The sequence below is a fragment of the Gallinula chloropus genome (assembly GCF_964237585.1).
Source record: "Gallinula chloropus genome assembly, chromosome: 6".
In the NCBI taxonomy this organism is placed as follows: Eukaryota; Metazoa; Chordata; class Aves; order Gruiformes; family Rallidae; genus Gallinula; species Gallinula chloropus.
The window spans coordinates 19,971,450-19,994,026 of record NC_140091.1 but is presented as its reverse complement, the minus strand read 5'-3'; the positions used below and the strand labels follow the sequence as shown (position 1 = coordinate 19,994,026).

Sequence of the window (22,577 nt, the reverse complement as noted above, 5' to 3'; positions counted from 1 at the left end):
TCTTTAGTATCCCATAACTGGGAGGGAAGCAGCTTTAGAAACAGAAAATAACCTGTATTACATATATTTCATTTGCATAAGAGCATGGAATCTCCTGCCCTCCTGTCATAGCTTAGTCCTATCTTTTTGTGTGTGTGGTTGCCAATTCTGCTAATTACATACTTCTTTTTACTAAGCTAATTTTTAGTAAGACTGGCCTTCCAGTCAGTTCAGAGCACACTAGTCTGCAACAGCAGCAGGACAGGAACACACAGCTAGGAGTGGAACAAGAATGAAGTCATCCCTTTTGTCAGCTGCTGACTCTTGTGTCACACTAATGAAACAAGTGAACCATATCTTATCATTAGTTCCAGCTGAAAACAGAACTGAGGAATTAGTACAAATATACCAAGTAAATGACAATTTGGAGCTACTACAATTTCCTGAAGTGTTCCCTGGTAGAGAAAAGCCCCTATTGTTACCAAAGATGTCCACCTGCATCCCAGTATCTACCATCTCATTTGAGTTTCTTAAAAATAGGAAATTTTGCACAAGGTTGCATTTTAAGTGTCTGTACTTGGTCAAAGGTAAAAGGAACAATCTTAAACATCTAAAACCAAAAGGTCTGACCACTTCAAATTCAATGGGCAAATGGTAAAACAGCTTCTAAAACAAGTAGATTTATTTTTAAGAATTACTAAAATAGTTTACATAATACACAAACAAGATACACTATCAGGACACACTCAGAAATAAGTCACAGTTGTTTGCTTAAAAAACATTTGTCCAGTGAAATGTCCAAAATGTAAATGCCATCTTTTCCTTCCTGAGCTATTTTTAAACATCCAGAACACCAGCACTTCCATGTCTTTTTACTGTTTCTATTTCTTCCCATTAAAATAAAAAGCACTGTCCACTGTGGTTAAACCAAACCCCTCTCTGGTTTAAGCGACCACAGCTCTGTCTGTCAAACTCTGTTCTTTTACATGCTGAATGCGATTTAGGTCTGTTCCACAGTAACACCCCAAACCTTTGCTTCCACAAAGAAGCCAGATGCTCCGGTACCTCGAGAGGTTTTCCTGGTTAAGGACTCTCTGCAACAGGACAGCTGCAGGGGCTTGTGAATCGGTGCAAGAACCGCTCATCTCTCATCATTCACATTAAAACATCCTGTGAACTTGAGAGCAGTCCCCTACACATCCCTTCGTCCTCGATAATGCCAAACACACATGGACCAATAGTTAAAAAGCATATGGAAGTGCTGCAGTTCTCTTGTTTTGTACACAAAATACTTAAGTGTTTTTAGTCTGGTGTTTTTAGTCTCAGCATGAGGCACTCTAAAAGAAAGTGGGTTTTTCAAAACATGCATTGCTAATCTGGCCTTCACTAGAAGCATATACAGCGAGCAGCAGGTTATATGCAGACACGTGAGGAAAAGTTATTTTTCTAGGATACCAAGTACAACAAATAAATAAATTCTCTTTATGCAAAAATAATTATCTTATTAAAATGAGAAATAACCTATAATTTCCTAAACTGTTATTTGGAAAGGAGATGTAACAGGTCTTTAGTACACACACACAACTGGTATTTCATAATTTCCCCCAAAAATTTAAGACTTGCAGAACTTTGACAGAGAGCAGAGAGTTCCTGGAAGTGGCGAGGCAGAGATGCTGAGGGATTATTTAACTGACATGACTACTAGTGCCATGCAGCCCTTCATGACTCAGCTTTTCTCACTTTCCAGAAGTGTTTGGGGCAGGCTCATTTAAGGAAGAAACGCTTGCTCAAAGGTTCTCTACCAAGTCACAATCTTTCAAGCAATTTTGCCGTTTCTAGAAGTTGCCAGAGACAGATGGCACCTATGTTACAATCAGATGGGATAAAGAAAAAGCTTGTGCTTAGACTCGCATTGCTCTGTAATTTTCAGTTCAGGTTTTTTTTATGTTTGAAGTAAGCAATTCAGGCAGATGAAGGCGATGGTGTTGCATCCTATCACCTTGTCATTGCAATACCAGCTTTATGCACCACCAGCAAAGGATCCTCATAGCAAAGCCAACAAACAGTGCACCAAGACAGCTCCAGAAGCAGATGAGTGGTGGACACTTACTTCCAGCTCCAGGACACCAAGCCTCAGTAAGCCACCGAACACAACTTGCCAACAACCAGCAAATTCCTTGCTTATATTCTGCAGTTGATTTAGAGAAGTCAGAGTTATTTTAGCAGAAACAACCCTGCCAAGTTGGTGCAATGTCTTTGCACAGAAAAGACCGTGTGCTGCCTGAGCTCAGCAGCCGTGCTAAGTTCTTCCCTGTTTGGCCATTGCAACACCCGTTTTCTGTCTTCCGCCTTTCCCCGCATCCTCTCCAGTAACTTTTATGTGCACCCCTCCAAAGGGAGCCCCTCTTCAGGCCAAACTGGCAACACCAGATGAGATATACGGCTCCACAGTCCACTCAGCTTATCTGTGTCCATGTTATTATAAGAAGCAGGAACACCTGAACTGATAAACTTCGCCCAGAGGAAATCCCGGACTTTCTCCTCAACTTCTTGCAAGGTGAGGCTTTTCCTCAGCGACTGCTCATCCAGGAGAACTGTCAGCAGAAGAGCCACATCCTTAAATGCTGCATTTTCATGGTCACAATACTTATAAAAGATTAAGGTGGAGCCCGCAGGCAGTAGCTCGAATCGATGCACCACTGCTACCTTCTTGCCTTCTCTGAACCCAGAGCTGAGCTCTTCATCTACCTCCAGCTTAACAATGTCACTATCCAGTATGGCTTTGTCTGGCCCGTTAATTTTGATCGTAGTAGCATTCTGGGAGAAGGCAAAAGCATCCGCAATCTCATTACTTAGGCACCTCAGTGCTTTCTCAGCTTCTCGGCCAGCTGTGAACAGCAAGATGGCCGGCTGCAAATGCAGATGGGAAGCATTAAGGTGTTTCTCAAGGAATACATGGGTTCTTTTCCAGAGATTGGGGTCTTGACTTTGGTATGTATTTTTCAGTTTCTCCATTTGGGCCCGAAATACCTGCAGAATTTGAGTATCTCTACTTGACAAAGTTGCATCTAGAAGACTCGGTATTCCACTCCACAGGACATAAAACAACGTGACACAGGTTACCAGAACCAGTAACAAAGTCCAGCCCCTGGGAAATCCACTCCGCGATCTGCCATCACCTACAGAAAAGAGGGGCAAACAGGAACAAAGCAATGTTTTAAAAGGAACCAGAGGCCAACAGGTGAGAGGAAGGTAAGAAATGGTAAAATTAAATGAACTCATCCCACCCTCACGCTACTGCTACAGTAAATAGGATGTTCTGTAAAAAAAACCCCACAACAACCCAAACTTGAACTTCTTTAGCAACTTAGTGAAGTGACACCTCAAAAAAATGACTTTTTTACAGATTTCCAGATTGACTAAGAAATTGGGCACTCTTCTGAAAGAGGAGCTCTTCCAAAAGTTTATCGATACTCCACTCCATTGAATCATATCCAAAGTAAGAGCTACACTTAGGCTCTGCAACACAACCTGGCATCACTGGAATGGTTTCTGTGTCGTTCATTCTTGTCCCTGCCCCCATAAGGATAGAAAGAGTTTCTGCAGAAGCGTTTGCATCTCGAACACTGGTGATCAACATGATCAGAAAACATTTGTGGTGTCTGGATTATTCAGCTTCACAAAGCGTACACACAGCAAACACTGCACAGGAAGCATATAGAATACCTGATATTTTGATGTGGTTTTGTATTTGGACAGTTAAATTAACGCTTGTTTGACCTACTACAAGCATAAGGTTTGATTCTGTTTCCAAGTAAAGTTACAGACAGAATATACCAACCTCCCTGGAAACGGGAAAGAACTCAATACCTTATGCTACCTTTTAATATCCCCTCTTTTATCAGGACAATAGCTGCTAAATAATAACACTGCGATTGCCTCAGTTTTAATCTTAGAGCAAATTTTGTAAACACTATAGATGGAAGACCGTAAATTCAGGTGGAAACGTTACCTGTTATACAAGATGCTTCCTTCCTTAGTGCTGAAAACACGTGCCCTAGCAAGCCAGCCACCTGTTCTGGCAGGGACCCACAGTTTAACATCAGCTATCAGGAAATCTAATGCGTGGACAGGCATGAAAATGGTTAAGTGTAACACACATGAAATAGAAGCGAAAGCAGAAGTCTTACTTTTGGCCGAAGGCAGCGACTGCTTCCTTATATTGGGCTGATCTCGAAATTTACTTCTGCCTGTCAAGAGAAAGGAACATAAGAAAAATGCTAAGACACAATTCTAACCAATCTTCCAACGTGGAATTTGGCAGGGAGCTGAAATCACCGAATCACGTTACTTTCACTGAAAAGCTGTTCTTCGTTATGCTTTTACACCCAACATTCTAGAAAGCTCACAGGAAGGTTAACAGAGCACCCTGGCCTAACACCTTGTTGAAGCAAATGCCATCTTGCTTAGTAGGAGGGAAGGTGAGGCTGAGAGCTCATCCCAGGTAAGGCTGTACCGGGTACGGGGCTTTCTGTTCTCTTCTGCATCACTCGCCTTCCTGTGCTCAGGCAAGGAGGGTCTTGAGAAAGGAATGTGAGGCAGTCACCGCTGTTACTAGCCTGAGAAGTCCCATTCCACTGGCAGACCACCTCTCCATCTACACCACTTGCCAACTGTCTGCTCTTAAGCCACCTTGGCAATCCCGCCCTGAAAAGTGCAAGTCCCAGCCTATCACAAATCACCCACAAAGACCTGTAACTCTTGAGAAATGCTGCAAATAAAGAGGGAGGAACTTCAAGCACAAGATGGCAAAATGCAGACATCTCACAAGCTGGTATTTTCTGCACAAGGATCCCATGTCCCAATTAAGTTTCCGGATTTTGCTCAAGAATTTGAGGTATAGAAAAATGGAAGCTCACTGAACACATGTATTAGAAAAAAGAGATGATGTAAGATCCAAGTAGCAAAAGCAAAGTGGTATTGTGAAGGCACAGCCTTACATCACCTCTCCATCTACTTGGGTCAGACACCTGCTTCATCAGCAGTCTGCTTCTGAGGAAGAATTACACTTTTAAAAGCAAAATGCAAACTTTCAAATGCAAACTTTCAACTTCAAAATACACTTTTGGTCTGTGGGTTCAGACAGCGAATTACAAGAGACATTATCCATAGAAGAGCATTATGAACAACTTTCCCAAGAGACCAGTATGAATATATACAGTGCAATTACTGGTCAGCATGTTTACTGCATTTAGGCAGTCAGTTGAAGAGACACAAGAATTTCAGGCTCCTTGCGAGCTACGGCAACTGGTTCAAAGCTGAAGGCTCTTTAATAATATATAACCAAATCAGGCTACTGTCAATGGCTCTATTGAGAATAAATTGAACAAACACACCCTGCAGTAGTTATTTCAAGAATACTAAAATAAATTCTATAACCTTGTTTCTGTACAAATGTAATTGCAGAAGGTGCTAAAAGCAGTTCTGCTTTAAGCCAGAGCTTAACAGGCTTAACAAGCTACGCTATTCTGTAATTTCAACCCCCCACCCTGCTAGGGCACAGACATGGAGCTTGGAACCAGCTACGCTTACCCAAGTCTGCTAATAGTTAACAGGTCAAATCACTTCGTTCTCTAATATTTTACAATGTAACCCTGTCTGCAGAGCCTTTTCCTATTTAAGAGACAGCTGTGATTCATACCCTAAAGGGAAAAAAACCCACCTCAATAAACAGCCTAAAACCAGATCCTATCCTACCTAAAAAATTTGCCTTATTGACAACACAAGTTGCACAAGGTCAAGCAGATAATTTTTCTTACCTAACTCAAACTTGCCTAACTTCTGCAGATAGCTTACAGCTTTCAGAGCTTCGAGTGACTTTCCAGAGTCCTTCACCCAACACACAACCAGTCACTCTGCAGCACCTATTATCTCTCGCACAGGAAAGAGAAAGCACCGAACTAGTGGGAACTCCCAGCTTCAATTCATTTTTTCAAAGGCATTTGTGCAGCTCCCACAAAACAAACTTCTCTACTGGAAGGCACCGTGGTTTAAAAAAAAACCCAAAACCACCAAAAAAACCCCAAACATCCCCCTACCCCCCACCCCCAGATTCTCCAGATTGAATTTTAACTAACAAGAATTTGTTTATCTACATGTGTTCAGGACAGAAAGTAGTGCCAAGACATTAAGAACAGAAGGTTACTAATTCAGAACATTTCGCCCCCCTCTTCTTTCAAGCGCTCTTCCAGAGAAAAAAAAAAACAACAACCTGACAAACCACAACCTGAACCAAACAATCCACAAAACCAACTGAAGATAGAAATCTGAAACACAAGGAATTGGTCAGTAGATGAACAGACTGGAGTTTGCTAGCAAAGAAGAATGCTGCTCCTCTCCATGAGTGTAAGACAAGTAATTCAGTCACAGCAGGCCACCGTTACTCAGGGAAAGACTAGCAAGGAAGGTTATGTGTACAAACTGCTCTAACATTCACTGTTACCAAAAGGTGAAGGTTTTGTTCCCTTTCTCAGCTCCCCCCACACTGGTACATGTTCTGCATTTACTGACTGTCCACGAGTTTCCTAACCCAGAAAAAAAAAAAAAAAAGAGGGGAAAAGAAAGAAGAAGTGGGTCATTTTCTGTGGCCAGCAAGTTGAATAACCTCAGAGAAGGGCTCTGGCTTTGGAATATGCTGCCTTCTCCAGCTTCCATTTGGACCTGCCTCCTGGGTCCCTTTCCACCTTCCCAGACAGTGTCCCAGGGCACAGGAAAAACCATAAGCAGAGGAAAGGAATTCTGTACTTTTCACTTAATTACAGGAAAAGACCAGGTATCTACTTTTTGACTTACTCTGTGGTGTAGTTGATGAGTGCTCTTGATTTTTCTCAAGGAAGTCAGCCTTTCTCTCTGAAACCAAAGCACAGATGAAAGAACTTGGTTATCACATCAGAGGTCAGACTAAGGCAGACATACACGCTCCTGGCTCTTTATATGGTACAGCTCTTCAGAGGTACTGAGGGAAGGGCTATACGCTGTGCTGCCAAACCAAGCCTGTGCTGTGACAGCTCCCTGGACCCCTCTTACTTTTTTCTTTTAAAACATAATGAGGCAATAATGATCAAAGGCAAAGGACTGGGCACTAGCAGCATTAGCTGATTGCTAATGGAAAGTACCAGATTTGTCGTCAAAATAATTCAGCAGGAGGGGAAAGAAAAACAACCCCAAAAATAAACAGTGTAAAGCTACCACCTTCACAACACTGCTCTCAGACCCAGGAGAGGGTCCAAAAAACATGGGCAGGTTCTTGGCCACCTGAGTAAATGGCCTGCATGTGCTTCTGCGAAACTGCAGGCTGACAGAGATGTGTGCTTGGGCATGTCTCAGCTACCCTATTCTCACCCAGGATCTGTCAACCTGCGCTCACAATCGCTTTCGGTGCTCTCCTGGGAACCCCATGTGATACAGGCTGTTACTGACCCTCGCCCTTTGGCCGGTTACCAGCTCTCCCTTACATAGCTGATGTACTTTGACATATTCAAACCACCTGCATAACACAACTACAGTCTGCTGGGCTAAAAGGTATCCCCTATTTTCCTCCTCAAGTATTCTACTCTTGCCTCTGTAACACACATCGAGAAAAATCTCCAAGCAGCAGAGAGACAAAGGGCCCCCTCATTTTGAAATCTCTTGGTATAGTCAGCCTGCCCCTGCTGAAGTCAAAAGTAACTTACCTTTTCAGAAAGTAACTTTTGCTTTGCCTGAGGCAATTAAAGCTCCACTCTTACAGCTGTTTCAAAGCAGGCAAACTGTTCGAAACAGTTTGAAACTGCTCTTCCTTCAACTCTCAGGTTTTACACCCAAGCATCTGACTGTCATGCTACCATCAGCTTTAATTTGACTCATAGGCAAGAGCACACCCTTAATTTTATTTCTTTTAAATACTTCTTCATCCATTCAGATTTCAACTCAACAAGTCCCTCTCTTGTCACAGAACAGAAAGAATGCCATTTTAACACAAATAAACAATTGTTTTGTCACGTTGCAGAAAAGGTACTGATAAAACCAGTGTTGTTACCTTTTAATGGTGTATAAACATTTGGTTGAAGCCCTGCTGGTTTCTTGGGTTCATTACTGTCATAAGCTGGTTTTTTTTCTTTTGTTGGATTCTCTGAAGAACTGCCTGTCAACAGGCAAAAAAAGGGGGGAGAAGAAAGGATTGGTATAAGTACAGTATCATTTGTGCTCATAACACTGAAGGCAAAACCAAAGGACCAAGACAGAGTTTTCAGAACAGACAGGATTTAAATCAGTGGTTTTCACGTTGTCATCTCCCAAGAGCTACTTTCCTAAAATGTAGCCAAAAGCAACTGAGACTTGACAAGCTTGAGTAAACGTGAGTTTACTATAAACACTGCTGTCTACACCACCACAGGCATTTGGGGTTTTTTTTTATTTTTAGGAGTCCTTGGGTTAAAAACATTTAAGAACTCCCAGACATAAGACACCAAATGCTGACAGCCAGGAAATGCCTTGCACTAAAGGGATTCAGCATAACTAGTGAATACACAAGCATGGGACTAAAGAGTTTCCCGCCCCAGCTTTGGGCACACAACTTGCAAACCATGCTTGCACTGCCTTCCATAGCATCAGGCAGAGGGGAAAAGAAAGAGAAGCAAATACAGAACATAAGTCCCCTTTCTATGCAGTCCAAGCCATCCTTTAGTTGGGTCTCTTTCCCTAGTTAACCATAATTGCAATCTAGGGCATCTATGCTCCTAAATTAACTCCCTCAGGTAGCTGGGAAGGAACTAAACCAACACTTTTAGATTGTTTTCCAAATTCCTCTGCTATTCAGATGCTGAAACCCAACTCGGTTAGTGCTACGAACTGGAAAGAATAAACCCCTTTAAGATGATAGGAGTCACAGTGCAAAGGTCAGGGCTGGAAAGCCAGCCAAAAGCAGAACACTGGGATAAAAGGTTTGAAAGGATAAAGTCCTTTTTATTCTTTTAACAGGACTGAGTTTCCCTTGGGGACTAATGTGCTTCTGTAAGTATTTTTACCATACACGCAAGGGCAACATGCAGCTTGCCACCTAGTGTTTATTAATTTTAGTTCAAGAATAGGAAGTATAGCCTTTTTCTACTATGTTCTGGCAGGTTTAGCATGCTAGTGTATGTGAAGCATACAAGGGAGGAAAAAAAAACCCAATCCCAAAATGCGAACAAGGGAGAAAACTAAGTTTTAATCGAGGACATTCAGTCACAGGTACAAGGTTAAGTATATGCATGTTGTGAGTGGAACAACAGATTTTCAATACCATCTTAATAAGCTGCTAAGTGACTGATTTCCCAACAAGCTATGAAGGAAGGCACTCACCAAATTACTTGATTTTCAGGAATGCCAAACAACATACCCACAATATTTCACTATGTATGGAGGTTTCACAGGGAAAATCTCACCGGTAGCGGTGGCTAGTAATCACAAAACCAGAGGGATTTGTCAATCTACAGAGGACTACTCGTGCAGCCCGCACTCCCCCTTTACGAAGCTTCACTTCCCTAGAAACACAAATATCCACTCCAGTCCAGTCTTGCCTGTTCTTTCCCTACGAGGCCTCCAGCCTAGAAGGCTCCGTACAAGACGCATGGGATCACTCCTGACTCCCAGGCAGCTAGCAAGGATTTTCCAACCCACCTATGGCACAGTCACCTCTCCAGAGAGAGCAATCTGCTCGCTATCCTCCCCACTTCATACACCAGTTCAACCAAAGGGATTAGAAATCCGTGAGCCCAGGAACTACCACTTTGTAACCCAAAATGTAAAGCCGCTGTTTTAAACAGCAGAACTCGTTCTTTTAAATCTAGTGCCTACCTATCCCTGTGGCTTCAATCTTTTTCAACACAACAGAGATAAGCCTGTGACACACAGCAACAGAGACTCAAGCACCAAAAACACCAAGCACCTGCCTTTACCTCCCAGGGTCGTACTCTGTGCTTGCATACTTCAAGATGATTTCAACAGAGATTGACAGGATGTCTCTCTAGTGTGTATCTGACCTAGAAGATGCCCGATTCAAGGCAGGGCTTGTAAGCTCTTAAAGCTTTTTAGCTCTGGAAGCAAGTTTCCTTCTTGAGGAAGCTCAAGGAGGTGGGGGGAGAATATCTCTTCCCACAAGCTCATTTTTAGAGATGTCTACACTTTAAAATATTCAGCTGTATCTCTTAAAGCAGCCCAGCCGCACTTAAAATACTAAGTGTGCTAGGACTCTGTTGCTAACAGCTTCCCACAGCTTTTTTCAGATAAGCCCTTATACTTTCATGAAAAAATACCCACAATCTCTCTATTCCTCCCTCAAGGTAAGATTTATCCACTCCTCCTGGAAATTCTGCTTCTGAAGCGTAACACTGACAAGCCCTTCCTTAAGGGCAGTGCCACACAATTAAGGCCACGCACTGCAGTGGTCACTAGAGTTTGGGCTGCTGCAAGAGTACAGGTGGGAATGGAGAACAGCTGCGTACAGTCCCATTCAAACTGCACTGACAGACTACAAGGAAAGGAAATACAGGTACCTTTCTCGTAGCTTTGTGATGGAACAGCAGGCTAAACCCCCGTGACCATTACAGAATGAGAATGTCTCTCTGAAGCTTTGAGAGAGAGATAATTTTCATCAACTAAAGGAACCAGGAGGTGCCACACAGAGCTAACACATAGCTTGTCCAGCCCAGCCTCCAAGAACAAGCACCAACGTATGCTCAGTGCTTCGGAGAAAGGGCAGGCAAGGCCTAGTTACATGCTTCCTCATACACCATGCTGCTTATTGCACAGTGCAGTCTTAACAGCGACTTATTTTAGCAGCTCAAGCTACTTTATTTAAATTCAGCCCTTAAAAGCCAAGCATCGTTAGTAAAATCAGTAATCCCCTATTTTAACGTCGTAGGTAAAGCACCATTCAGAGTGATGCAGGAGGTAAAACCATCACCAAAGGGCTTCAATGAGCACCCATCCTTTTCAAAGGCTGAGAAGCACTCCTTGTCGGTTCTGTGTGGAACAGAAACCCCAACGGGATTCCCTCGCCGCTGCGCCAGAGCTACGGTAAAGCCTGCCTAGGGGATAAACCCCAAGGAGCCCCGACTCCCCGGCCCTGGGCGTCCTGGTGCCCGACAGCCTCCCCGAGCCACCACCTACCTGCGGATCTACACGCTCTTATAGGTGGCCGAGTCAAGGAGTCCGGGCTCCCAAAGTGGCGCAGGTCTTCTGGAACGAGAAGCGGGTGAAAGGCGGGGCAAGGCCGGGCAGCTCAGCTCAGGCCCACCGGCTCCAGCCCAGGGGCCTTCCCAGAGCACCAACCGCCCCTTCAGGCCCACCAGGACGCCCCAGCGGGGCTGTGCGGCGGAGCACACACACACCCCCCTCCCCGGGCTGCCCTGGGCAGGGGAGCTCCCGCCCGCCCCAATTAGCGCCACCGCACCTCTGAACCCCTCGGCGCTGCGCCCGCCCGCCCGCTCCGCTCACCCTCCGGCGCCCCGCCGGGGCCGGCCTCGCTCGCGGCCTCCGCCTCGGCCTCCTCCGCCCGCGCCTCCAACAACCGGGGGCTCTTCCGCCTGCGCTTCAGCTCCGTGGCGTCCGGCGGAGCCTGCCCGTCGCTTCCCCCCGCCATCCCGCCCGCCGTCACCGCAGCCCCGCGGCGCCGCCGCCGCCCGCCGCTGCCTCGACCTCTCCCCGCCGCCCCTCCGCGCCGGGCGGGACTGAAGCTGCCGCCTTCCCGCGGCGGAGGCGGCTCCGCGAACCTCACTTCCCGCCGCGGGGCGGCCTCAGCGCCCGCCGCCTCGCGCTCCGGCTCCGGGCCCGGCCCCGCCCGCGCGCGCAGGGGGCGCCGCGGCGTCACGTGGTACAGCGGCTGACCCGCCATGGCCCGTGTCGCGCCCCCTCTGCCCCCCGGAGCGGGATCGGTGCCGGGGCCTGTCCCCGGGGCAGAGACCGGACGCTGCCGCCGCGCTCTCCGGGCGAGAGGAGGCCGAGGAAGGGCCGGAGAGCGGCCGTCCCGCGGCCCGGCTGCGCCGAGGCTGCCCTCCAGCGAAAAAAATGAGGGCGCGCCCGGCGCTCCGAGCCGCCCCTCCGGCCGCGGCCTCCCCCAGCCCGGCGGGGCCCCGCGGGGGCGGCCCCCGAGGGAAGGACGGGCTCGGGCGGGCGCGCTGGCCGGCTGCGGCCGGGCGTAGACTCAACGGCCGCGGCAGGCGGTGTCTCTTACCGCGCCTAGGGCCCGGCGGCGGGGCCCGTCCGTTCGCCCTCTCCCCCCGGGAGCCCCGCGGCGAGGTCTCGGGCGCTGCTGCCTCCGCGCCGGAGCGGGCGGGTGGGCCGAGCCCTGGGCCGGGATGGGATGGGGGTCCCCGCTCGCCGCGGGGGCCGCCGGAGGGACGCTCCGTCCCGTCCCTTCCGGCCTTCGGTCAAGACCCTGGGAGCGCGACGCGCGGGTTGCGCCTCGTTTCGCCGCCGTGTGACTTGGGGCAGGCGGCCCTGCACCGCGAACCACGGCAGCGAACCCCTCAGGGCCCACTTGAGAGCACATCCCAGGGATTCCGGCGTGGTGAAGGAGACTAACCCCTGTAACGGGGCTGTCCCTGTCCCCGTCCCCCCTGCACATACACGCTCGTGTGTGGTGCTCGTTGTTCTGCAGTGCTGGAAGTGGGGTAGGGCCCTGTGCGCTCGGACAAGAAGGCTGGGGAAGGACAGCATCCCAGCCTGCTTCCCACAAGTGTCATGTCGATTACAGTGCTGTGCCAACACTCTGTAATGGTCCACTCTGTCTGACCCTGAAGTAAGCAAGTGTTTGTGAGAGGAACGCTGCTGCCTCTTGTAGGACCCACAGAGTAAACGTCATCATTCTTGGATGCAGTAGTGCAACAGATGTTGAGTGATGGTACCTAATGCAAAAATAAAAGGGGGTGTAACAAATTACCACATTGGGGGGTTGCAAAGTGCAGCTGAACTGGCCCTGAACAGTTTGAGTTGAGTAGAAAAAGATGGGCTGGTGAGTGGCTGGTGATTCCCAAGCAGCAGAACTACTGCTACACGCAGTGCCACTACTACAAGCTTCCAAAGTATTTGCAAGTTTCCCAAAGTAAGTTACTAAGCAGTTACACCATGTGAATATTTACATAGCTGTCCTGTATAATTCACCTTGTCGCTCCTGCCTCTGCCACACGTTCAGATGAATTGTTACCCCTTGTTAAATACCTCCCATCAAACCCAAGTTAAGAACAGTCCGAGTTTGCTGAGTGACAACTCTACGTCCCAGCTCTGGGTTTCAGGGCGCTCATGGTCCTGTGGATGGGCTGGCCCCTCTGCTCGCTCCCCACCACCTCCCACTGTGAAGGCAGGGATGGAGGGATGTAAAAAGCCCCCTGTGGCTCCTCTCTGCTTTGGCCCCCTTGGCTGAAAACAAACACGCCTTCAGCCAGCATGCAAGATGGACACGGGGCTCTCGGGGAGATCCTGGCCTCTAGCTCAGCCACTCAGATTTTTCCTTCCTTCTTGTCCATTCTCCCCAGTTTTACAGCCTCAGGAGAGAGCTTGGCCTTGATAAAGGAATGTGCTGAGTCTGGCAGGGAGGGGAGATGGACTCTGTGTCCATTGTGCCCCCCCTGCTCCCAGCCACGGCCAGTGGGGTGGCTCTGGTTGCAGAGGAAGCCGCTGCTTTTCTGCCATGGCTACATGCGCTGAGCTCACGCACACCTCACACCTTCTCCCCTTCCAGCATCGGTGGCAATACATGTGATACTGCGCACACACATGTCTCATAACTGAGGTCAGAGGTAGGGGGCAGCTCCTGGATGCCTGGGGAGGGATGGAGAGAAAAGTGGGCATCCTCCAGCCAGCCCTGCCTGGGGAGGGGGACAAATGGAATGCACAGACAGCCCCTTTCAGCTTTAGCAGCCCCACAGGACAGTGCTAGGTGCTGCAGGAACAGAGTATGGGGCTGGGACCACGTGTTTCACCAGATAGGCATCCCCCACTGCCCAGTCCGGTACTTGTTCATGGACCTGCTGTCCCCAAGCAAGCTTCATCCTTTTCTGAGCCTTCTGCTGCGCTGCCTCAGTGCCCTGTGTCAGAAAGATCCAGAAGTTTCTTGTGCACAGCGTCAGTAGCTTTTTCTGCTCTGCTCAGATCCAGCCTCCTACCTGTTCCACCAGCGTCTCAAGTCCTCACATCACAGGATTTGGTGAGTCACAGCTCCACATCGGTTGATACCCCATTTCCCCCGCCACAGCCTTTCCCCATACTTCGCTGCCGCTGGGCTCCGCTGAGGCTGTTCGTGACAAGGCTGCCAGCTCACCTCGAGGGAGCTGTGGGCTCTGCGCTGCTGTTTCTTGCACTGCTGCCTTTGCCAGGAACACGTGTCCTGGGCAGGAGGAATAGGATAAAGGCCATTCCTGTCCCCATCTGTGCACGGCAAGGCATAGCATCATTTTATTGAAAACCCAGAGGGGAGAGGGGGTGTCCCCCCCATCCTTTGCACTCCATGTCCCAGCACACAGCCTCTCAGTACTTGCACAACAGCACATTCCAAGATCCTGGGGTTTGATGGTGAACGAGTCCAGGTCATTTTCCTCATGCTACTCTTCAGATCAACCCTCAAACCAGCTCCCTCCTCATCACCATGTAGCTGTTTTACCCCCAAGGCTGTTAGTTCACACAGGAAATCACCAGGCACCCAGTCTGCCCGAAGGAAACTCCACACGGTTTCAGAAATATGGCCAAAAGAAGTAGCAGCTGTTCCCTGGACACTCCGGAGAATGAGTGCTGTTCACTGGAGAAAATCTGCCCTCCTTTACCGGGAAGGAGGGAAGGAAAACTACAGCTCCCAGCAGCCTGCCGGGCAGCCTGTGGAAGGACAGAGTTCAGTGTCACGTTGACAGCAAAGGATTAAGGGTGTGCGCTGAGGCACAGGCTGTCCTGCCACCAGCAAACCAAAGGGCCTCCAGGAAGGGCAAAGAAAAAGGGTGACCTCCTCCTGCCATCCCTCTGGCTTCGCTTCACTGCCCTGACCTGCTCCAAACCTGCCTGGGTAAGCATCTGACTCCGCCAGCCACTTCGTGCCTCTGACTTCCTTCTCCCGCCGGAGCGTCACCAGCCGGAACAGCACAGGGAAGGGAGGGATGAGAGCTGGGCGGCAGAGAGCGGCAATCACCCCCCCACACACACCTCCTCCAAACCTTGTATTTAGCAAGAAAAGGCAGCTGCAGAGGCAGCGGCAGTGGGGGAAGAGCTGCCATGAAGCCTGAGCTCAAGATTTTTGCACAGAAATCCGCAGGAACCGCTCCCCAGCAGGGAATGTTTCTCTGGAGCTTTCCATGCTGCCTACTTTTCCACAGGCAGGCATTGCGCGCCCGAAAGCCACCGCAACTTTCTCGGGTTACACTCCGTCCTGCATGGCTGTCGGGTCCCAGAGCGCTTTAGCAGAGAGGGAAGCATCGCTCCCGGCGTGTGGGAGAGTCAGGCTGTTGCTCCAGGTTCACAGGGATGCTCAGCCCCCCCGGATGGGCGCAAGGTTGGGAGGAGGGGGGGTGTCACTGCTGGCCAGGGACCAGGCAGTGTTTTGGCCAGCAACTTTGCCTCCCAACACCACCGTCTCCTGGTCTGATGTGCCAGAGGGAGGAAGGTGAGGTAGAGGAGGCTTATTCCTCTCCACAGACCTGGCAGTGAGACACCAGGTCCCCAAAAATTATACAGGGTGGCTTGCTGAGCCCCAGACTCTGCCATCTCAGAGTGTAGCTGAGTCTGTATGAGCCTATCAGGATAGGGAATGGGGTACTGTCTCATGCCAAGACAGCTACAGTTTGCCTTAAGCCCTCAGACTGCTGGGAAATGCCATAGCTATTAACCCTTGGGCTGAAGGTTGGTGGTTATCGGTGCCACCCACCCATTTTCACACTGCCTGGGTAATTGTGGAGGGAGGAGCATCCTCCTCCACCATGAATCACCGTTCCTGTGTTTGTTTCGCAGGTTTATGGGCGTTGAGTTGCACCTCCTAAGATCGTGATGGGATGGTGGCTGTGAGAGGGGCAGGACTCGCTCAGCCACCCAAACAGCTGGGAGATACATCTCCTTATGAGCGAAGGAGAAAGTGAAATAAAACAGTGCAGAAGCCACAGCTCCTGGGAGGAGAGGAAATGGAGGAGAATCCAAGCGTGGATCTGTCTGGAGGTAAGAGAATCGTATGCTTACTCCATCTATTAGGCAAATCCCTTTGCAGGAAGATTTCAGTGGTGACATGGGAAACCTAAGCAAAAGAAAAATAAAGAATAAAAGAATCCTCTCTTTTCCAGTCCAAGAAAAGCCAGGATTTTTTACTTACTATTCTTTTTAAGGGTGAAAGATTAACAAGTTCTTTTCAGTTTTTGTTGTGGTTTCACCCCGGCTGAGATTCACGCAGCTGCCTGCTCCTTAAAGGAAAAGAGCAGGGAAAAGGGAAGGGGTGGGGGGTGGGGGGGTGTGAGAGGGAAGGGAAGGGAAAAGGAAGGGGCAAATAACCCCAAAACCAAGAAACTAAGAGGCCCGTGGGTTGGGATAAGGATAGTTTACTAAGATAACAGAAAGATACAATATAACAATGCTAACAGGACTTTAGAGAAAAAAATATATGAAGCTGTTGATACACAATGCAGTTTCTCACCGAACCCACAACTCAGGCCGTGCCACCCAGAGCCGTCCCAGAACCCGACCGTCCCCCAAGAACCGTGCGTCCCGGAGCCGCCCTCAGCCTTCCTCCCGTCAGCCCCCGATATCCTGGGCAGGACGTAATTGGCATGGAATACTCTCTTTGGTCAGTTAGGTCACCTGTCCTGGCTTCGCCCCTCCTTTCTCATGAAGAACTGAGAAAGTCCTTGACTGTCTGGCAGCAACTAGAAACATCAGGGTGTTACCAGCACTGCTTTCATTTTAACTCCCAAACACAACATTCCATCCGCTGCTACAAATGAATTTAACTCCATCCTGACCAAAACCAGGACAGTTTTGGATTCCCATCTGCAACAGGTTTAGACTCCAGGTGGGCAGCACAAGGAAGGCTAAAAATGGAGCTTCAGACCAGGAGAGCTTCTTTTCCCCGCATCCCAGTGGGTGTTTCAATGACCCGTGATGCTGTAGCCAACTCAGATCTGTCCTGGGTGGTCAGAAGTATTCCCATAATCAGCACACTCCGAAGGACAGCTTGTTTGGATGCTTTTCCCTCCTTTCACATGAGTAGGGAGCCCCTTGCCATTTGTATCAGTCTTTATTCTGACTTCAGCGCAGTCGCTCCTGCGGCGTTGTGGTGCTTAATGACTCACAGGCCATTTTTTCCACAAGCAGCACCTGAAGTCTGATTGGGAGGATGTTGTGAATGCTTGTGTCCAGCCCCAGATTGTCTCCATTGAATTATGCTCCAGTGTTGGTCTCCTCCAGGAGTGGCCAGAAGGGATGGGGAGGTGACTGTCCCTCTCTGCTCTGTCCTTGCAAGGCCCCTTCTGGAGTCCTGTTTCCAGAGCTGGGGTCCCCAGTACAAGAAAGATGTGGAACTGGTGGAGAGGGTTCAGAAGAGCCACAAAGATGATCAGAGGGCTGGAGCACCTCCCCTACAAAGACAGGCTGAGAGAGCTGGGCTTGTTCAGCCTGGAGAAGAGACGGCTGCAGGGGGACCTCATTGCAGCACTAAACTTACCAAGTTTAGGTTGGATATTTGGAAAAAATTCCTTTACTGAAAGGGTTGTCAGATATTGGCACAGGCTGCCCAGGAAGGCGGTTGAGTCACCATCCCTGGAGGTGTTTAAAAGAGTAGATGCTGTACTTGGTGACATGGTCAAGACCTAGCAGGGCTGGATAGATGGTTGGACTCGACAATCTTGAAGGTCTTTTCCAACCAAAACCATTCTATGATTTGCTTTGAGACTGGCCTGGCATCTGTCCACTTGTGGGAGGCTGTGAGCGATTGTCTCTCCATTGCTTGTGATTCCCCCCTCCTTTCCTTCACCTATTCATCCATTTTGATCTTGATCCATGAGTTTTCTTGCTTTCAGTCACTGTTATCTCCTCTATCTCACCGAGCACAGACCTTTCTGAAATGCAGCTTGTGCAGGTGTTCCTGAAATGCAACAAGGGGGAGTTTTGCTGGGTGGTGGCAAAGCACTGGGCATTCTTGGCTCCTGGGTGGCTTGCTGAGCTTGTGACCTTTGCTTCCAACAGCTGGACCAGCCCAATGCAAGGTGGAGAGCACCGCAGAGCATCCTGTGCAGCAAGAGCCCACCCGAGAAACACTTGAGCAACAAGTGACAGGCGAGGAGGACTCCTTGGTGTGTAAATCACCAACTGCCGATGGAGGAGACACAACACTGTCAGATTCAGCTGGCCCCACGGTAGAGGAGAAGGATCTCCAGGAAGCTGAAGTATCACTGGAAGAATCTGGGAAGACAAGAGATGGTGTCTCAGAAAAATTCCAGGAAGAAGATGGCGATGATGAAGGTGAGTACAGCATCTCCACAATGCTGATGGCCCAGGCCTTTGCTTAGAGGAGGCAGAGTGGGGGAAAGGCTTGTTGGTTCTTGTACTAAAAGAGACTAAGCACAGGCCTGCAAATTTTGTTCCCTACAGCCAGGCTGGCCAGTGATAACACGGACAGCAAAGGAGACAGCCCCATCCACCTGGAAACACGGGAGGACCAGGAGACGAGTGAGCAACATGAAAGCTCCTGCACGACAGAGAAAGATGCTCTGTTGGGAAGCCAATCACTGAGCTCTGACAGCGATGTGACACACCTGGATGTGACCACCACAGAAGATGTCACCGAGGGCCTCTCGGCAGAGGTGATCACCGGTGCCCCCCCACAAGATCAGATGCCAGAAGAGCACACAGAGCACGAAACAGAGGAGAGCGGATCCCCAGGCACCTTAAGGCACAGACACGGGACCAGAGGTGAGCTGGCAGCTGCGCCCTGCTGCTCGTGCGCCGTGCACGTGTCTCCACTTCCCACAGGCATGGGAAGAACGGCATGGTGAGCTCACTAGGGCCTGCTGTCAGTTTTCTGGAAAGAAGGTATAAGGAATTAACTGGCTTCTCTCTTTCTCTCTCCTTTGGCTACTGTCCTGCTTGGAAAGGTACGAAACCATGCTGCGCTCTGCATCCCCTCTTGCCACCCCCCAAAGCAGAGGGAGCCAAGGCTCCAAGCAGCATCACCCCAAAGTGGTATTTACTTCCAGCTCTTTCCTGCAGCTCAGAGCTCCTGTAAATTGTTCTTATTACAGCCTGACCTACCTGTTCCCTCCACACTGAGCTGCACGTGTCTTTCTCTTACCACAGGGCACACAGCCCCAAAGCCAGAAGCTCAGTCCCGCTTGGAGCACATCACCTCCCAAAACACAGACCAGGAGAAGGCCAAAAAGTCCCTCCTGCTGAAAGGTGAGGAAAAGAAGCTTCCCTTGTGCGTTACTCATCGACCAGAAGGCACTGATCCTCCAGGAACAAGTAATGAAGCACATTTAATTATTTTTCTCTCTCAGGACCTTTCACAGCCTCTTCTGGGGGGGCTTGAGGGGAAAGCACGGGTCTCACAACTTGGGGCAAGGCAGGCTCTTCACCAGTCCTGGGCCTCAGAGACCGGGCCAACCTGAAGTGCTTTCTTGGGGCAGTGGGGAGGATCTGGGAAGGGGAAAAGAGCCCTTGTAGCTACTCTCCAGCATATCACTGCAGGCCACTTGGGACTGACTTCTGTTCCCCATCTCGGATTTCTCCCCTATTGAACAGGGCTTGTCGTCGTGAGCCTCGTGTTGCTCGGCTTATGCATATTCTGTTTCGCCAACCCGACCTCCAAGTCCCAGCAAGCCCCCAAGAACCCCACGGTGGAGGCTTTTCTGTCCCAGTTCAGCCAGCTGCAGAACACGTTTCCAGGGCAGAGTCCCCACCTGTGGCTTCGCGGGCGCAAGTTCCTGCAGAAGCACCTCAACGCATCCCACCACACGCAACCGGCCATTGTCATCTTCACGGCCGCCCGCAAGGCTGAGCGGACCTTGCAATGCCTTAGCGTCTCTGTGGCTGACACCTACTCATCCGCCCTGCATGCCAGCACGGTCCAGATCAATGGCATGGATAAATCCAGGCTCCAGAGCGACAGGGCCAAGCTGGAGGTGGACTTGGAGCTGAGCTCAGCTTTCGAGGCTGGGGGCCGTGCTGCAGTGATACACCACTTTGAGTTGCTGCCGGCAGGAGCCACCCTCATCTTCTACAAATACTGCGACCACGAAAGTGCTGCTTTCAAGGACGTGGCCCTGTTGCTGACTGTACTGCTGGAGGAGGAGATGCTAGAGACTGACATCAGCCTCCAGCAGGTGGAAGAGAGGGTCCGTGACTTCCTCTGGGCCAAGTTCACCAACACCAGGACCCCCAGCTCCTATGACCACATGGACTCTGACAAGCTGAGCGGGCTGTGGAGCCGCATCTCCCACCTGGTCCTACCGATCCACCCGGTGCCGACCATCGAGAAGGGGGGCTGCCATGCCCACACCAAACCTTAGGGGCAAAGGCCACCAGAGCCCCAGGAAGGGTTGGAAAGTTGGTCCTGGCCGATTCCGATGCAGGCGGTGGCACAACCAATGCTATTTCTCTTTCATTTCCTTCCTGGGAAAGAGCTGGACAGGTACAAGTTGATCCAGACCACGAGGCGAGCTGAGTCCTGGAGGTGATGCGGACACACACTGCCTTCTGGCAGATGGGAAGAGCGGATGCTTTGGAGTGATGATTGCAGAGGAGAGCATCGCTGGGTGGGGAGGCAGGAGGGAACATGGGACTGCCGATAGCGCTCCTATTGGGAAGCACACACAGAACATACACAGCATACATATAGAACATACCTATACACATAGGTCAGAAGAACATTCTGATTCAGTAGCTCTTAATTTCCCCTGCCCCTCAGTTTGCTAATGCTGTGTACATCGGTCTCAATGCGTACCTTTATCTAGAAGGTTCCTATCTCTTTGCAGAGAGCCACTGGAACGCAGGAAGTTCGAATTCCCTAAAGCAGCCCAGCGTTTTGAAGGCAGGCTTCAAAGAGAAAACCAGTTTGCTAGCCAAGGGCAAGTCCTGGTAAGGGTCCCACTTGCACAGACTGAAGGACACCCAGCAAAGACCAGACCTGAAATGCTGGAAGTTCAAACCAACCAGCCTGCAATTCGGACACCCCCAAAACATCGATTACAAGGAATTGCAGGTTGTCAGCACTTAAAACACTGCACTAAAGGGGTGTGTGTGGGTGGAGATCCCCAAATACAGAGACTAATGAAACAGAAGCCACCTCCCTGTTGCTCTGACAGCATGAAGCCTCACAGGATTGCCCAGGTGAAAGATTGAGTATTGGTTTCACTCAATACTACCTCTTAAAAAATGAAGTCCGCTCTTGATCCCGTAGCCGCCACAGGGCTATGACTGCCTCTTTGGTCGGATGCATCAGCTTTGGTCCTACACGATGGATTGCTCTTCACGTGGATCTCTGGTCTCTGGGAGCTGCCTGCCTGCCTCTCCCCAGCTTTTATTGATGAATGTAGACATTATCATTGATATTTATTTCAGGCCACGCAGGGTAGCATGCCAGCTCCTTGCCCTCTGAAGGTGTCTTTGCCTCCCTGCCAGGTGCCCTGGCAAAAGCTAAGGCAACTAGAAGCAGAGCTGGGATTACCTGCTGAAGCCAAAATCTCTGGTGTTTAACACTAAAAACCTCTCAATGGAGCAGTTTGGTTCCTTGCCATCTTTTGCATCCCAGGAAGAGACGTCCAAGTCCTGGAAGCACCGTGGTGGCACTGCACGCTGCGTTCCTGCAAGTGCTCTGGGACAGAGCAGCCAACTCAGGGAACATTCAGGGAGCAGGCGTGGGTTACAGCACCTATAACCACCCAACAGAGCCCCAGAGGCCAGCCCCTTGCACCTGCAGTGCCACCAGAGAAGGAACACAGCTTGTTTCCCTGCAAGCAGCACAGACTGGGGCCTCGCAGAGCCAGGCTCTGTAGCCGAACAAGACACAGATGGAGAACACTACGGTGTTTTTTTAACAAGCAGCGCATCCAAGCGCTCCTTACAGCAACCAGACCCTGGTGCTGGCCAGGTCTTCTGCCAACAGTGCCTTTACTGCTCCGGCCCACCGGCCAAGGCACAGCCCTGCACCCTAAAATCACTGCCTGTCCCTTCTTTCCTCCCACCGCGTGCCTTTGACCTGTCTCAGGAGATTTGTGGCCTTTACCTTGGAGGAGGGGAACAAAATGAAGGAAGAGGAAGGCATTACTTGTTCATGTCCTGACTGAAGGACAGACTTTTTGGGTTGGCTGGGGACATGAAGACAAGACCACAGGGGTTTCAGTCGTGACAAACGTGAGAATGACCTGCTGGACCCCAGCACCAGCCAGGCAGCCCGGGGCACGCTTTCGTACAAGGTGGGGGTTGCTTCCTCCCTCCCTTCTTTTCATTGCTGTACACTACTTTGGTAACCGAAAACATTGCTCCTGCTCAGCACCCTTCAGCACAGGTGTCGATGTAAGACCTGGCAGAGCCTTAATCACCTAATGCCAATATCTTGAGAG

General features: G+C 49.9%; 2 protein-coding genes across 2 annotated transcripts; one reads left to right on the top strand and one right to left on the bottom strand.

Annotated features, from left to right (window-relative positions):
* Positions 1-643: 643 nt before the first annotated feature.
* On the bottom strand, positions 644-11,893 carry LOC311193533 (torsin-1A-interacting protein 1-like; the record flags this gene model as incomplete). The annotated part of the gene is made up of 6 exons (XM_084266382.1): positions 644-3,158; positions 4,170-4,229; positions 6,832-6,888; positions 8,057-8,157; positions 11,166-11,238; positions 11,497-11,893. The coding sequence occupies 6 exons, from the start codon at positions 11,891-11,893 to the stop codon at positions 2,356-2,358; spliced, it is 1,491 nt and encodes a 496-aa protein (XP_084122508.1). The 3' UTR covers positions 644-2,355.
* A 4,261-nt stretch (positions 11,894-16,154) lies between these two features.
* LOC311193115 (uncharacterized protein) lies at positions 16,155-20,525 on the top strand (the record flags this gene model as incomplete). Its single annotated transcript, XM_084265842.1, has 5 exons — positions 16,155-16,188; positions 18,205-18,480; positions 18,610-18,930; positions 19,315-19,479; positions 19,759-20,525. The coding sequence occupies 5 exons, from the start codon at positions 16,155-16,157 to the stop codon at positions 20,523-20,525; spliced, it is 1,563 nt and encodes a 520-aa protein (XP_084121968.1).
* Between the last annotated feature and the right edge of the window lie 2,052 nt (positions 20,526-22,577).